At 39.5% G+C, this 16,763-nt stretch overlaps 1 protein-coding gene across 1 annotated transcript in view; it reads right to left on the reverse strand.

The window, feature by feature from the left end:
• Positions 1–484: 484 nt before the first annotated feature.
• LOC124274976 (zinc finger protein 816-like) overlaps positions 485–16,763 on the reverse strand; it is a 99,920-nt gene continuing 83,641 nt past the window's right edge. Inside the window, exons 3-4 of the mRNA XM_046710349.1 lie at positions 13,760–13,843; positions 485–1,089 (exon numbers count right to left, since the gene is read on the reverse strand). Of these exons, the coding sequence (XP_046566305.1) occupies positions 767–1,089; positions 13,760–13,843 (407 nt within the window). The 3' untranslated portion in view covers positions 485–766. The remainder of the gene's footprint in view (positions 1,090–13,759; positions 13,844–16,763) is intronic.

The following is a 16,763-nucleotide window of genomic DNA, read 5'->3' on the forward strand; positions in this document are numbered from 1 at the left end:
ATTCCGGCAAGCCGGATGGCGTCCCGTGCCCCTCTCGTGGCCATGTTTACGACTGGGCCCTGTCTAAGCGCAAACGGGCATGGAGATGAAAATAGTCTAGTACTATTACAAAGGAAAGGTTAGCCTACTCTGAATTTCTAAACATGGCTCATAGAATATTTTACATCCCGTGGGCAAATCAGCAATACAGCCATTCCCTTTGTAAATATGTTTAAGTTTTTAAAGTTTCTGATCCTTTAGCTCAAAGTTTATGTTTAAATTGTCCTTTGCATAGTTTAGCGAAGTTTCAAATTTCAACGTGGCGCCATTTTCATGCTTCTAAATGCGTTTTACTACGCGCAATTTGATTGGTTTGCCACGATTCTTGGCAATAATGGCGTACGATAGGGGTACGAGTCTTCTTGTAGGTTACGGAAAGAGGCGAGTAGTTACGAATGACATGTTTCGGTACATTCGTAACTACTCGTGTCATTCCGGCAAACTGGAGGGTCTTCTTGTAGGTCACGGAAAGAGACGATCGAGTAGTTACGAATGGTTTCGGCAAACAACAGAAGTTCATCATTCGCTGACACAAATATAATAATGCTCCAAAGTCAATCACTAAACAACAACTGTTTTCCAAACAACTGCTTCCAAGACGTCTCGTGATACATGTTTCGGTATATTCGTAGCTACTCGTGTCATTCCGTGTGACCGGAGGGTCTTCTTGTAGGTCACGGGAAGGGACGAGTAGTTACGAATGGTTTCGGCAAACAATCAAAATTCATCATTCGCTGGCACTGAGGTTTTGAATGTGGACTATGGGACAATGCTGTTTGTGGTAGAGAAGGCCCGGCTTGTACTTATAGCCCTTCCCACAGACACACACATAGGATTCCCTGTCGTGTACAGCGGCCTTGTGCACCATCATGGCTCGTCTGGTGGTGAACGTCTTGTCGCAGTTGGGGCAGCTCACTGACGTCGGTTTAGGCCTGCGACAGTGGAGCGAGCCATAGTTGAGTGGATGTGGACTTGTCACCTGCATCAGGTTGAACTGGTTGTAGTCTGTGTGAAACTGCGAAATACGTCCACGCTCTCTTCCAGGATTTCCTAAAAGATCAGAAATGTAAAACGGGTAAATTTCATACAATTTCACAGCAACAATTAGCACAGTAAGATGCCTCATGGATGGCAGTTTCTTTACTACATTATATATGACGCGACTTTTCAGCATTGATACTTAAAACCGTTGTCAAGCTCTCAAGCAAGAGTCATAGGCGGATCCAGAGAGGGTGGGGGTGGTCCTGAGTGTTTATTTAATGACCATTGAAACTCTCGTGAAAAAATGCTGTATCCGCCCCGGAAGAGTGCTTGACAAGACAGAACCGTGAAGGTGTGGGTTACAATATTGATCTTCAGTAACCCATGCTTGTCGTAAGAGGCGACTAACGGGATCGGGTGGTCAGGCTTGCTGACTTGGTTGACACGTCATCGGTTCCCAGTTTCGCAGATCGATGCTCATGCTGTTGATCACTGGATTGTCTGGTCCAGACTCGATTATTTACAGACCGCCGCCATATAGCTGGAATATTGCTTCAGCAGAAGCCATTGGCAACTATAGAATTATGCTGAGATATGACTTGCTGTGAAATATCCATGGTAACAGATGTGTGTGTTTAAGTTTACAAACAGAAACTTAAAACTGAAAAACAACCAGTGAAGAATCAGTGAAAGTCTATTCATAAGAATCCGTTGAAGAGTTGAAAGCGTGCTTTGATAGCACAGCTTGGGACGTATTCGAGCGGGACTCCGATAGTGTTGACGAATTGTGTGAAGTTGTCACCTCTTACATAAACTTTAGCGTGGACTGAATCGTACCAAATAAAACAATCAGGATCTTTCCGAACAACAACAACAACCCATGGGTGACAAAGGAATGGAAAGCCCTACTTAGAGACAAGAAACAATATTCAAAGTGTTATCACCTGTAAATACCTGGACACACATCGTCTCTCATAACACTGTACGGAGTTTCCCGTGCATTTATGTTATATATAGAGAATACTACACGAGGTCTCATTACATACGAATTATACGAAACGAGTGTCCTTCCTATGGTATCTGACCCAGCGAAAGCGAGGTCAGAAACCATAGGAAGGTCAAGAGTTTCGTATAATTCGTAAGTAATGAGTCCGAGTGTGGTATTTTATTTATTACCCACGTCTTACATGCATTAAATTGACAAAATAGCGTATTTTTGTTATTGTTATGGTTTCAAACGAAACCGGTTTCATAAAGAGGTTGCGGAAGAATTTTGTCCTGTAGTCACTTTTGCATGACGTCACAACTGTATTGACGTCACTAAGCCATTCTCGTCTGTCCCCTTGGTCACGATGCATGTCAGATGTCATCGCCTCGTACAGACTTCTACAGTAAACTACTCCGTAGCACCCCGTTTTTTAGTTTGCAGCTGCTTCACTCGGCTAACATCAGTGGTGGAAACATTTCGACGCATATAATGTCTCAGTTGGACTCACAATTAAACAGCGACACGGCAACGTTCGCAATGTTTACATTCCCACAATGCATCTAAGTTGTAGAATGAATGAATTCACGAGTTTGTTATGAATGAACAAGTAGTTCCGTCACAACGTGACCCACACTCCGGCACAGCGATGACTTAACATAACATCACTGCCACAGGCTAATTTGCATATCACGTGACCGGACTTTTCTCTTGTTTGTAAACAAACGCGCATATTCATAATAAGAAGAGACTTGACTCACGAAAGCTTTTCGGCGCTCTCTTCATATTGTTTTACATTGTTACATATATATTCTTCCACAACTGCGACAGTAAGGTCTATGACAGTACATATTTAGATATCAAACTGGCTGCATCGTTTGCTCTCCATCAGCTTCGATGACAGCACGTGGAGCCGTACAACATATTTAAACAAAGAATCGCTACGCAAATCGAAATAGTGTTACATGTTTTTGGATATTTCACATTGTGAAAAAGCTACATGTATTTATGCGCGAGGCTGAAGAACATCTAGACCCACTCCAGGTTGCTTGCCCGTCAGAGAAGAGGCACAGACGACGCCACATGAACCCTCCTGAATCTTATCTATAAACATTAAGAACAAAAATACTCTTTTCTGAATATTCATCATTACCTTCTGGACGCAGGCTGCGTATGCCGACTTTTAGAACAAACAGGTTTCGCCACTCATTTGTTCCAGCTAGTATTAGATGCATTAACAACAAATTCTGTGAATGACTTGTCTTTAATTGTCCAAATTCTATTCAATATCTATGTTTGTGTACTAAATTGATGTATTTATATCCTGATTATTTCATGATTACCAATTGCAATGTTATGTATGGCTGCTTTATGAATGAAAAACTGGAGAACGTATGATGCAAAACAAATTTCCCTTGGGACAATAAAGAATTATCTTATCTATCTTATCTTATCTTAAAATGCATCATGTGTGAGAATTCTGTTCGCTGACTTTTCCTCCTCATTCAATACCATTCTGATCAGATGGATAGACTCTTGAAATTGAAATTGTGATAAAATACAAATATTAAGGCACTGTCATTGATACCTGGACGTCAAGACTACAGCATCTCTTATTCAGGCATATGTAACATCTCGTCTTGACTACTGTAATGCGCTTCTTGTGGGCCTCCCAAATTATCTTATACACAAGCTTCAGAAGGTGCAGAATACTGCAGCCAGAGTGGTCTCTTAGTCAAAGAAATCAGACCATATTACTCCCGTTCTTCACTCACTTCATTGGCTTCCCGTCCACTACCGCATAAAATATATAACTCTACTCCTTGTTTTCAAAAGTTTACATGGTCTAGCACCTCAGTACCGCTGTGCTCTGTTCCACCGTTATACTCCTGTACGTTCCCTCCGATCAAATGACCAGTGTCTTTTGACAATTCCTGTGACTAGGACAAAAAACATATGGTGACAGGTCACTCGAGACGACTGGCCCTCATCTCTGGAACAATCTTCCATCTCACCTCAGAACACAACCAGACTTAGCTGTTTTTAAATCGAATCTGAAGACGTGTCTCTTTGCTGAAGCATTTGAACTCTTAGATCCAGAGCGCCTTTGAGCGGATTACGGATATTGGCGCTATACAAGTATTTGTATGTATGTATGTATGTATGTAATCTTAATTGGAATGACAATGTTGATTACCTGTACAAGAAAGGCCAGCAGAGATTGTATTTCTTACGTGGTTTAAACAACTTTAACATTGATTGTTCTCTGATGGTACTGTTTTACAAAACATTTATACAAAGCACTTAACTTTTTAACCTTCTTTGTTGGTTTGGTAACCTGTCTGTTCAAAATAAAGCTAAACTCAACAAAATTGTTAACCAAGCACGCAAAATCATTGGTACTGAGTCAATAACATCTATCGGCCTACTTTACGAGCAGCAAATTATAACAAGAAACAATTGTGTCCAGGGACACGGATGCCCCCGCTGACATTCATAAGACATATAAAGATCAATAATTGAACAAAATTCACGAACAAGTTCAATAAACATCTATGCAACTATGAGATGCACACCTTTCGAGTCCCAATGAAACACATGTATAAGCTTAATCAATTCTGTTGAGCAGTTTTGTGGAGAAGGGGATAGACTTAATCCCCTATTTCACTATCATCAGAGAGAAATTCAGGAAAATTTTTCTAAGTTCAAAATTCTCTAAACATACAAAAAATATAAAATACGAAAACAAAATATGAGATGCACACCTTTAGAGTCTCTATAAAAGACATGTAAGCTAAATGAGTTTTGTGCATTGGTTTTTGAGGAGAAGTGGATAAAGTACACCCCCTGTTGTATGGGACGAACTGGATGAATAGAGCCAATTCAAGTTCAATCATCTGTAGAAGTGTCAAAATTAATATATTGGATGAACAAGGTATGAGACGCACACCTTTAGAGTCCCAATGAAACACACATAGAAGGCCAATTCTGTTGAGCAGCTTTTGTGGAGAAGTTGATAGACTTCATCCCCTACAACACTATATTCAGAGAGAAATTCAACAAAATATATGCAAGTTTAAACGGCATTAAAATTGGAAAAATAAATAAAATACAAAGTCAAAATATGAGATGAACATGTGTAATCTAAATGAATTCCATACAGTAGTTTTTGAGGAGAAGTGGATAAAGTATACCCCCTGTTGTATGGGACGAACTGGATGAATAGAACAAAATTCAACTAAGTTCAAACATCTGTAAAAGTGACAAAATTAAGAAATTGGATGAACAAGGTATGAGATGCACACCTTTAGAGTTCCAATGAAACACACGTAGAAGCTCAATCAATTCTGTTGATCAGCTTTTGTGGAGAAGTTGATAGACTTCACCCCCTACAACACTATATTCAGAGAGAAATTCAACAAAATTTATCTAAGTTCAAACGGCATTAAAATTGGAAAAATAAATAAAATACAAAATCAAAATATGAGATGCACGTCTTTAGACTCCCTATAAAGCACATGTGTAATCTAAATGAATTCCATAAAGTAGTTTTTGAGGAGAAGTGGATAACGTACACCCCCTGTTGGATGGAACGAACACTGGCTGAATAGAACGAGATTCAACTAAGTTCAAACATCTGTAAAAGTGACAAAATTAAGAAATTGCATAAAAAATTATGAAATGCACACCTTTAGAGTCCCTACGAAAGACATGTAGAAGTTCATTCAATGCTGTTGAGCAGTTTTTGTGGAGAAGTGGATAGACGTAATCCCCTATTACACTATCATCATAGAGAAATTCAGCAAAATGTACCTAAGTTCAAATGTCTCTAAACTTACAAAAAAAACCCAATAAAATAAAAAAAAACTAAATATGAGATGCACACCATTAGAGTCCCAAGAAAGCCCATGTATAAGTTCATTGAATTCCACAGAGCGGTTATGGTGGAGAAGTGGATAGAATACATTCCCTGTTTCGTACGGACGGACGGACGGACGGACACCGAGGGTAACCCTATATGCCCCTGCCATATATGGTGGGGGCATAAAAAGAGTGCGGAAACTTGTAAACGACAGTTCTCACATTCTTTTTGACGATTTTGAATTTCTTCCATCAGGTCGTCGTCTGCGCATGCCGATAGCTAGAACAAACAGGTTCCGTCATTCTTTTGTAACAGCCGGTATTCATTATGTTAACAACAGTTAATCTTAAATATTTATATTCACCTTATCATCTAACATCATGTATACCATTTCACACCACTGCCTGTTTTACCTCATCATTTCAGTTCATCATATCCTTCTCCTCACCCGTTTTAGTGCTCTTATCTATTTATTTGTTTACTATCTCAGTGCTTACTGAAATGTGATATCTTGCGATTCCTTGTTTTGTTCTGTCTCATGTGTTTTACGATGTAACCAAAATTTCCTTCGGGATAATAAAGTATTATCTTGTCTTATCTTAAAACGCGACCAGCTGTTGATCACTGGATTGTCTGGTCCAAACTCGATTATTTACAGACCGCCGCCATATAGCTGGAATATTGCTGAGTGCGGCGTAAAACTAAAGTCACTCACTCACTAAAACGCGACCAAAGTCTGCCCCACCACAGGTATCTTTGACAAATTAATAAAAGGAGAAAAACCGATAACACATGTTTCTCACAAAAAGACATGAGCCATGGTACAAGTGAAAACAGGTAACTTCATTCGCAACATCTGTGGTCGTCACAAAATATTCGATTTATACTGCGTAAATAGCTTTTAAATGTACCATCAAATCTCTGCCCTAAGGAGTAATCCTTAATACTATCAGAAATGGAATGGAATGCCTCATGTATCTCAAAGCTCAAATGTATTAGAGACAAGCGGAATATACATTATGCGGATTTCTCAAAGAGTTCTCCAAACAGATCAGGCTGGTAAACTTTTACAATTTCAGAAACGGACCGAGTTCAATTCTGTCAGAACATTAGATTTTCCAACGTTGTAACAATAATATTATTATTATTATCCCACATGTAGGAAACTTAAGGAAGAACTTGCTCAAGGCGCTGATATTTTTCCCCCTTGATCCATGGGGCAATTTGTATACAAAACGCACGGTAAACAAAGATATACATTTGGTCAGAACATTAGAGTCAAAAATATGCGTTTGCACATGGCAAATTAAGGAAGAACATCATTTTGTCAGTGATGCAAAGAATACATTTGGTTTTAATTCAAAAATTCGAAAGTGTCAGATTTTGAAGTGTGGAAAGAGAACACAACAGAAACGACAAAGTAACTAATATAACCAAGAAATACAGTACGAATGTTGTGGCTATGTAGACATGTAGCGTAAATGCAGTAAAAACAAGCATTGTCACTAAGGTGACATAATCCCCCGCCGCAAATTATCAAATCAAACTTATAAAGTAATGAAAGTTAAATGTCAACAAAAACATTATCTTGCTCTTTAGTTGTTCAAACACACACATATTTTCAAGACTGACTTTGACCTTGACATGAATGTCATAGTGTATGAAATATGCAAAACTAGTACTAAAGAAATTGCTTATTGAAAAACATTCAAGGGAGGTCTTGAAAGTCTATGAAGAAAATCCAGTGAACGTTCTTAAAATATCTTGCTGACAATTCAGGTTAACATGCTGAAATCTTCAAAGTGTCTCTGTGACCTTGAAAATTAAGTGGAGGTCAAGCTTGGTGTCAAATATGAAGAAACTCAAGTGAATAGTTCTTGAGGTATCTCGCTGACAAGCATAACATGTAGGTTAATATGCTGAAATCTTCAAAGTGTCTCTGTGACCTTGAAAATTAAGTGAAGGTCACCATAATTGACTGGGCCCTGCGCCCTCCCTAGATAAAGCTTGGTGTTAAATATGAAGAACATCCAGTGAACGGTTCTTGAGATAGCTTAACATGCAGGTTTACATGCTGAAATCTTCAAAGTGTCTCTGTGACCTTGAAAATTAAGTGAAGGTCACCATAATTCCAGCCCTGCGCCCTCCCTAGATAAAGCTTGGTGTTAAATATGAAGAACATCCAGAGAACGGTTCTTGAGATAGCTTAACATGCAGGTTTACATGCTGAAATCTTCAAAGTGTCGCCATGACCTTGAAAATTAAGTGAAGGTCACCAAAATCGACTGGGCCCTGTGCCTTCCCTAGATAAAGCTTGGTGTTAAATTAAAGAAACTCAAGTGAACGGTTCTTGAGATAGCTTAACGTGTAGGTTAATATGCCGAAATCTTCAAAGTGTCTCTGTGACCTTGAAAATTAAGTGAAGGTCACCATAATTGACTGGGCCCTGCGCCCTCCCTAGATAAAGCTTGGTGTTAAATATGAAGAAACTCAAGTGAACGGTTCTTGAGCTAGCTTAACATGTAGGTTAATATGCTGAAATCTTCAAAGTGTCTCTGTGACCTTGAAAATTAAGTGAAGGTCACCATAATTGACTGGGCCCTGTGCCTTCCCTAGATAAAGCTTGGTGTTAAATATGAAGAAACTCAAGTGAACGGTTCTTGAGCTAGCTTAACATGTAGGTTTACATGCTGAAATCTTCAAAGTGTCGCCATGACCTTGAAAATTAAGTGAAGGTCACCAAAATCGACTGGGCCCTGTGCCTTCCCTAGATAAAGCTTGGTATTGAATATGAAGAAAATCCAGAGAACGGTTCTTGAGATAGCTTAACATGCAGGTAAAACGTTAAAGTCCCCTTGTGACCTTGAAATGAAGGTCAAGGTCACCAAACCTGACTTGGCCCTTTCTTATAGTGTGATGAACCTAGGTACCAAATATGAAAAACATCTAGTTAACGGTTCTAAAGATATTCCAATTCGTACGTACGTACGTACGGACGGACGGAGCCTAATACTATATCCCCGCTTCGCACTAAACGCGCGGCGGGGGATAATGAGACTGAAATCAGGGTATGAAACTCCCAAAAATTTCAGCCAGACCACAGGGCTGGTTAGATGTAAAACTTGCCAGCCCTGACCAAAACTTACCTGCCCGCAAATAATTTAGGTTTGACAAGCGACGTAGTTTATCATCCATCATTTATTTTTACGTGCGAATTAATAATGATTTAAGTCATTTTCCAGAAGTATGATGAACTTGATATCTTCATATACATGTCTAAATTTTAACCCTACCGTCGGGCAGGTGAATTTGAGAATCTGGCAGTCCGTGTTGAAAATAACCCGTCCCGGGCGGTCGGGCAGGCAGGTATTTCGAACGCTGCTAAAATAGTACAGGCTGCTATTTGAGCTTATTCTGTATTATGTATAGTCAGTACAGTATCAGTATCAGAGTATCGTACACTGTTTTCGCAAAGTTCATGTTGCTAACGGGGCGGTGGGGTAGCCTAGTGGTTAAAGCGTTGGCTCGTCACGCCAAAGACCCGGGTTCGAATCCCCACAAGGGTACAATGTGTGAAGCCCATTTCTGGTGTTCCCCGCCGTGATGTTGCTGGAATATTGCTAAAAGCGGCGTAAAACCAAACTCAGTCAGTCAGTCATGTTGCTAACGCATACATTCCGGTATGAGAAGGAGGTTGGGTATATCTGTCCATTAAAGTGACAACGAAAAATGAAATATATCTAGAGGAAAGTGAAACGTATAATCAAGAAGTATATTTCCTTACGGAGTGAGTGAGTGAGTGAGTGAGGGAGGAGCGAGCGCCCACCCGATCCCGTTAGTCGCCTCTTACGACAAGCACGGGCTACTGAAGATCAATTGTAACCTGGATCTTCACGGGTGTCTTACGACATGAAAGAATAACTTACCTGTAAAGTTTGGTGCGTTCCAGACACAATATTTCTGTGAAAATTATATCAGAGAGGAAAAGATAGATGACAACATAGTGTTATGGGGAAGTATTTTGTCGGACATTTGTATGGTAGAGGACATCTTTTTCGGATGCGAGAGAGATGCTACTTCTGGGCAACTGAATAATTACAGGTAAATATGGGCTCCTGTTGTCAAAAACAATTCAGTGTGGTGACCAACTTTAACGGATAGTAATGATTTGTGGGGAAAACCTGATGCCTTTTCTTCTGGGATGTTCCTCTGAGTTGTGATTCTGAATCGGACTTAGGTGAAATGTTGGAGGTATGTAAGTACGGCTTGTTCATGTATGATTCGGGGCGGTGGGGTAGCCTGGTGGTTAAAGTGTTGGCTCGTCACGCCGAAGATCCGGTTTCGAATCCCCACATGGGTACAATGTGTGAAGCCCATTTTTAGTGTCCCCCGCCGTGATATTGCTAAAAGCGGCGCAAAACCAAACTCAGTCAGTCAGTCATGCCTTTTATTTGATTATCAAATTTGAAGGAGTAACTCACTGGAGGGGGACGAATAGTTTGAAGTGTTTTTGGGGAAAATTTGAATTTACATTTTCGCTTATAAACAATGTCACATTAGATATAGTTTTTAAAGACGACATCCTATGAAAGGAGAAAAAACATCAGCATAGAGACAGGCACACCGACTGTAGACATGACTCAGCGAAAATAAGATGAACAGGTGCCTATTGTTTTTGACTGGTAGACCTTCCAGGGACATTCCATGGTCACGTGACCACGTAGTACAATTTCCTTATAGGGAATTCATTTACTACGCTTTACGTTCGTTTAATGAAGGGTCCAATTTAAGACAGCATTAGCACACTAATCTTTTAATACACTCCTTCAGGAACCACGTCTGCGACACGTGGCAACCATTTTAAAAAACACACACAACAAAAACGAATATACTAGCTCACATTGTTACTGTCTCCTCGGTAGATGCTGCGTCTAAGTCGAGGACTCACACTACACATTTAAGTCAGCCCCACCTGAATATTTCTGAAACGTTGGAGCTATGTTAGTCTGTCTCACAGTCCCTGAACCACATTATTTTCCCTACAGCCTAGCCTTCCCTGTAGTGCTAAAGCCCTAAACGAAGCAAGTCTAGATTTCCCCAGGTTCAGGATCTAATCTCTGGTCTCCCTATGGCTCCTTTTCAATTTAAATGGGCTTGTTTGTTACTATCAAAATTATATATATTCAGAGACTAAGCCTTAGTCTAGAGCTATGTAAGTATTGCTTGTTCTTGTACGATTCATTTGTTTGCATCTAATATCCATCTTCAATACATGCTTCTATTTGATTATTAAAATATATAAGTAAAGATGACCCATCTTTATTTTTTATTTGGCTCTGACTCCCAAGTATGACAGGTGGTTTGTGTTGGCCGGGAAGTCTTCCAGTGGAACATGGCATAGTCACGTGACCACGTAGTACAATTTCCTTATAGGAAATTCATGTAGTACGCTTTGTTTTCGCTTCATGAAGGTTCCAACCCGTTAGTTGCCTCTTACGACAAGCATGGGCTACTGAAGTTCAATATTCTAACCCGGACCTTCACAGGTATTAAAATATGTGAAAATGACATTACATGAACCAAGTATTTCCATGCATGATGGAAACATATGATCATCTTGTTTGAACATATAAAAAACGTTCACATACATACCCTTGACATCCGGCAGGATACATAAATATCTAAGTTGTGTAAACATTTGACTCTTTGAAAAATTACACATGTTTTCCCGCCTTAGGAAATTCCCATGTTTACAACCCTAGTAAACTAAATCGGAGATTTCAACAGTTTTTGCAATTAAAAGAAATGCATTGGAAATACTCAATGGTCATGTATTTGCTGGGGTACCTGTTTTGGAATTAAAGTTTGGAAATACCTGAACATCCGGTCATAGATGTACTTGTGCATACGAAAATATATGATGAGCATGTGTTCCAAAGGTATAGCATTGTATGAAATATATGCCCGAAGTTAGGAAATATCTGGAATAGGGCTCGAATCCGGGTCGGGTACAACTGGAATCGAGTACTATTTCTAGGAATCGAGTACCAGGAAAAGGAGAGAACTCTGTAATGTCTTTTTCATTATTGACGTAACACACATTTGCATCATTGGTATTGTCCGATTAATGGAGGTCATTATTAACGACTGTATATATCTGAGCATGAGCAGTGAGGAGTCAAGAAACAGTGACAGCGGGAACAGAAAGTCCTGTGTTTTAACGAGGAATGCATGTAATGGTGTTACTCTCTATATTTGTTAAATAGACGTAAATTAAATAACCTAAGTTCAGTTTCAGTGTCTTATTGCCATCCTTTCAAGGTTTCTATAAAAATCTCCGCCAACTCGTGATTGAATATTCATGAAGTTGACAGAAGCGCTGTATTCCTTACATTTCCGGGTACTGGATTCCGATTCGGGTAAGTGCATGCGGGTACTCGATTCCATTTTTTATTACCCATCCCAGCCCTAATCGGGAAACATATGTACATTTGGTCATTGTGTGTAGCTCCTACAATGTTTGCATTTATTTCAATGGCGTACAATCCGGCTTTCGGTCCTGTGTATACTCTTTATAACAAGCTTGGGTTGGTCTAACCCGGATCTTTACTCATGGCATTACATTACGACAGTAATGCAATATGAAAGAATAGGATGTTTGTAACTTTTCTTAAGAAGTATAACTTCAAAAAAGTATAGTGAAAGCTCCCAGTTTAACAATAATAGAATTTATTATTACTGGTAAATTAGTTTCAGATACAATTTCTCCTCATCAATGCATCAAAATGCTTTTAAGTTTAACAAATCTGCGATTGTTATTTCGGGTTTGGTTGCAAGACCTGGAAATAATTTGAAATGGTAAATCATCCTTTTGTTGAGTTTTTCTTTTTATCTCATCTTCTTTCACCTGAAGCATTTTGGTTGTTGTTTTGACTGATTAAAACATAAAACAATTCTATTTCTTCCCCAAATTACTACATCCATTTGACAGGCATTAGCTTTATAGGTGATGTATTAATATCTCAAAGATAATGCACATGCTGAAATTTGAATAAACCCACTAGTGAGTTTAATTTTATGGTGCTTTTAGCCATTTCACGGCAAATGGACATCAGAGTGAGTGAGTGAATGAGTATAGTGCTACGCCTTTTAGCAATATCATGGTAGGGGACACCAGAAATGTGCTTCACACATTGTACCCATGTGGGGATTCGAACCCAGGTCTTTTAGCGGGACGAGCAGGACACTGAACCAATTGGCTACTCCACCGTCCCCTAATAGACATCAGGAATGTGCTTCACACATTGTACCCATGTGGGGATTTGAACCCATGTCTTTTAGCGGGATGAGCGGACACTGAACCATTAGGCTACCCTACCGTCCCCTAACAGACATCAGGAATGGGCTTCACACATTGTACCCATGTGGGGATTTGAACCCAGGTCTTCAGCGTGACGAGTGAACCCTTTAACCAGTAGGCTACCCTACCATCCCCTAATAGACATCAGGAATGGGCTTCACACATTGTACCCATCTGGGATGTCGAACATGGGTCAGCGGCGTACGATCGAACCCTTTAACCAGTAGGCTGTCCCATCACCCCTATGTACACATGAAAAGAGTTTACCTTATCTTCTACTTCAGTGAGCTGATGCCAAAGAGGACACAAGACTTCTTGTGCCGGTACAGATCTCCTCTGTACTTGTAAAACTTGCCACAAATACAGTAGTACTTAACGTTTTCATGGATAGCTGCCTTATGGCGCTTCAAGCCGGTACTGTCACAGAAGACCTTATCACACATGTCACAGCTATAGGGGCTCGATGATATCTTGGTTCCCATGGTAACACTTCCTCTACGTAACGCTACAGAAAGACCGTCTTCAGTCTTACGTGTGTGTCTATTAGATATCTCCTCACTGGATGTGAAATGAAGTCCTGTGAACAGTTTCTCATCATCGAGTGAACCAATGGTATCTGAAACCAACAAAAATCAAATCTATTGGTTCATTTGTATATGAATGACAAAGACATAGGTTCAGGATCTCTGGTCTTTCTAGGGCTCCTTTTCAATATAAATGGGCTTGTTTGTTACTATCAAAATTATATATATTCAGAGACTAAGCCTTAGTCTATATCCACCCGACTTAGTCTGTACTCACTCTACAATAGTTCAATGTTTACAGGCATTCAGTCAACATTTATCATCTGTATCACAGTCCCTGAACCACATTATTTCCCTTTCGTCTAGCCATTTCTGCAAAGTAAAACCTCTAAATGTAGATTTAGTCTAAAGTCATAAAGTTGGTTTATGATGTAGACAATATTTGATATGTCAACTCATCAGAGCAGCTTGTTGCAGTATGATGGTATGGAAAGTGAGTGAGTATGGTTTTATGCTGCTTTTAGCAATATTCCAGCAATATGGCGGGGGACGCCAGAAATGGGCTCCACACATTGTACCCATGTGGGGAATCGAATCCATGTCATCGGCATTACAAGTCAACGCTTTACCACTAGGCTAACCCACCACCCCGGTACGGATAGTATTTGTCACAGACAGATGGTAGATATGAGCTGAATATCTTTAACTAGTACTTATTGTTTGATCATTGTTTAACATTGCACTAAGAAACATTCCAGCGATATGATGGCGTCCAGTAAGTAATGAAGTATGGACAAACAAGTGATCAATCCTGTTCACAACAATTTCTGCATGTTAAAACAGTATCTACCAGGGTGGCGTTGTAGAAAGCGATCTTAGCGCTAAGGTGACAATAACTCCCATACCTTAACATAGACTTGAGTTAGTCATAGCGCTAAGATGACTGTATCTCCCATACCTTAACATAGACTTGAGTTAGTCTTAGTGCTAAGTTTGTTTTGTGCAATGGCACCAGGGCCTAGATTTTCGAAGCTCTCTTAGCGCTAAGATAGTCGTAAGTGCCATACATTAACATTAACTTACGACTATCTTAGCGCTAAGACAGCTTCGAAAATCTAGGCCCTGGACACTAAGCCTGGTCACGTGATTCATTTTGTTGCCTCTTGACTTATTACTGGGGACCTATCCTAACCATGAGTGAGTGAGTGAGTGAGTGTGGTTTTACACTGCTTTTAGCAATATTACAGCAATATCACGTCAGGGGACACCAGAGATGGGCTTCACACATTGTACCCATCCTAACCACGAATCTGCACGAGGTACTGAAAAGTGTAGTGTTCATTTTCAACAGTAATTTGCTTACAGTAAACTACCGTTACAAACAAACTCAAAGGGATCAATGATCTAAGTTCGTAATAACCATGATTAGTTTACCAAAACATACTGCAAGAGATCGGGACAAACCAACCAAACATTTCATTATATCCCTGAGTTCGTCACACACACAGTAGTGGTGGTCCGATTAATTGAAATAATCGAAGATTGGTCGCAATGACTAAACGACCAAGCAATCGATCATGTTTTCTCATAATCGAACACAAATAATTTTGGAACACCTGTTTGCATCAGCAACATTTTTTACATGGTTGGTTTAGTCTGTTACATTTCAAAATGTCCTAGTCAAGATTGAATTTATCTTAAAGATTCCAGGAAATTTATGTTCCTAACATACTAGTCATCCTTTAAGATGTGAAATTTGTACATGCATTTTGTGCAATTTGCAAAAAAAACCGAAAGAACTACATGTTTTTTCTATATTTTTGGTGCATAAAAAAACATAACCATGGGCATTTGATAAATGACGCTAACCAATTATTTTCTATGATTGATCGGTTGCAATGAACCAATCATCAATTGTGAGATTTTAACCAATTCCCAACACTAGTTGGGTGTAAAGTTTCACCTTGTATCAGCTTCTTGTGACTGGAAAACCAGGGACCTGAGAAGATTCTTGTCGTGAGAGGTGACTAACGGGATTGGGTGGTCAGACTCGTTGACTTGGTTGACATGTCATTGTATCCCAATTGCGTAGATCGATGCTTATGGTGTTGATCACTGGATCGTCTGGTCCAGACTCGATTATTTACAGACCACCGCCATATAGCTGGAATATTGCTGAGTGCAGTGTTAAACAACAAACCAACCAACCAATCAAGTGTCAGGAAAACCAGATGTGATCCATGTCTCATACATTTCTTACAATGGTGAAATACAGATCTATCTTCTTCTCAACAAAGAAACATTAATAAAGTAAAAAAATCTTTTTATTGCTTTGATATACAAGGTGAATGTACACATATCTTTATAGAATTATTTCCTCTGATGGTACATTTGAGAAGTTTTTAACGCTGAATATAAAACTAAAAGCAAATGTCCGATGATGACAGTATGTTAAGGGTTAAACTATTGTCCTGTAAGGAGTAGGTACATCGTTTATGTCTATAAGCATTCTGAAGAAAGGCTCAATTTACCATCTGACACTTTTTTTCAGACCAGTGAAGATCTGGGGTAGAATTCTTCTCGTAAGAGGTGACTAATGGGATCGGGTGGTCAGCCTCACTGACATTGTATCTCAAGTGACATTGTTTTCCTGTAACAAACACAAGAGTCATCAGAAGATGCCATATCCCCCCGGGCCCTACATCTTTGGAAGAACAAATCATCTGACAGTTACTTAAAGTCCAGCTTGATTTTAGACTAAGTGCAAATCGTTTCCATGGAAATCATGAAATACATAAATGTCAAAATTCTGCAAATAGCAAAAGGCACCACTTTGGGATCTGCCTCACATATCTGCCAAGTTTTGCTGAAAGATATTAAGAAGTTTTCGCGTTCTGCTCCAGAAACAAAATCCACCCCTCCCTTTTGAGACTAAACAAGAAAATTATAAATCACAAAAATCTGTAAATAGCAAAAGGCATCACTTCAAGATCTGTCTCAAATATCTGCCAA

Source organism: Haliotis rubra, unplaced genomic scaffold (assembly GCF_003918875.1).
Source record: "Haliotis rubra isolate DU_JTF1 unplaced genomic scaffold, ASM391887v1 Scf197, whole genome shotgun sequence".
In the NCBI taxonomy this organism is placed as follows: domain Eukaryota; kingdom Metazoa; phylum Mollusca; class Gastropoda; order Lepetellida; family Haliotidae; genus Haliotis; species Haliotis rubra.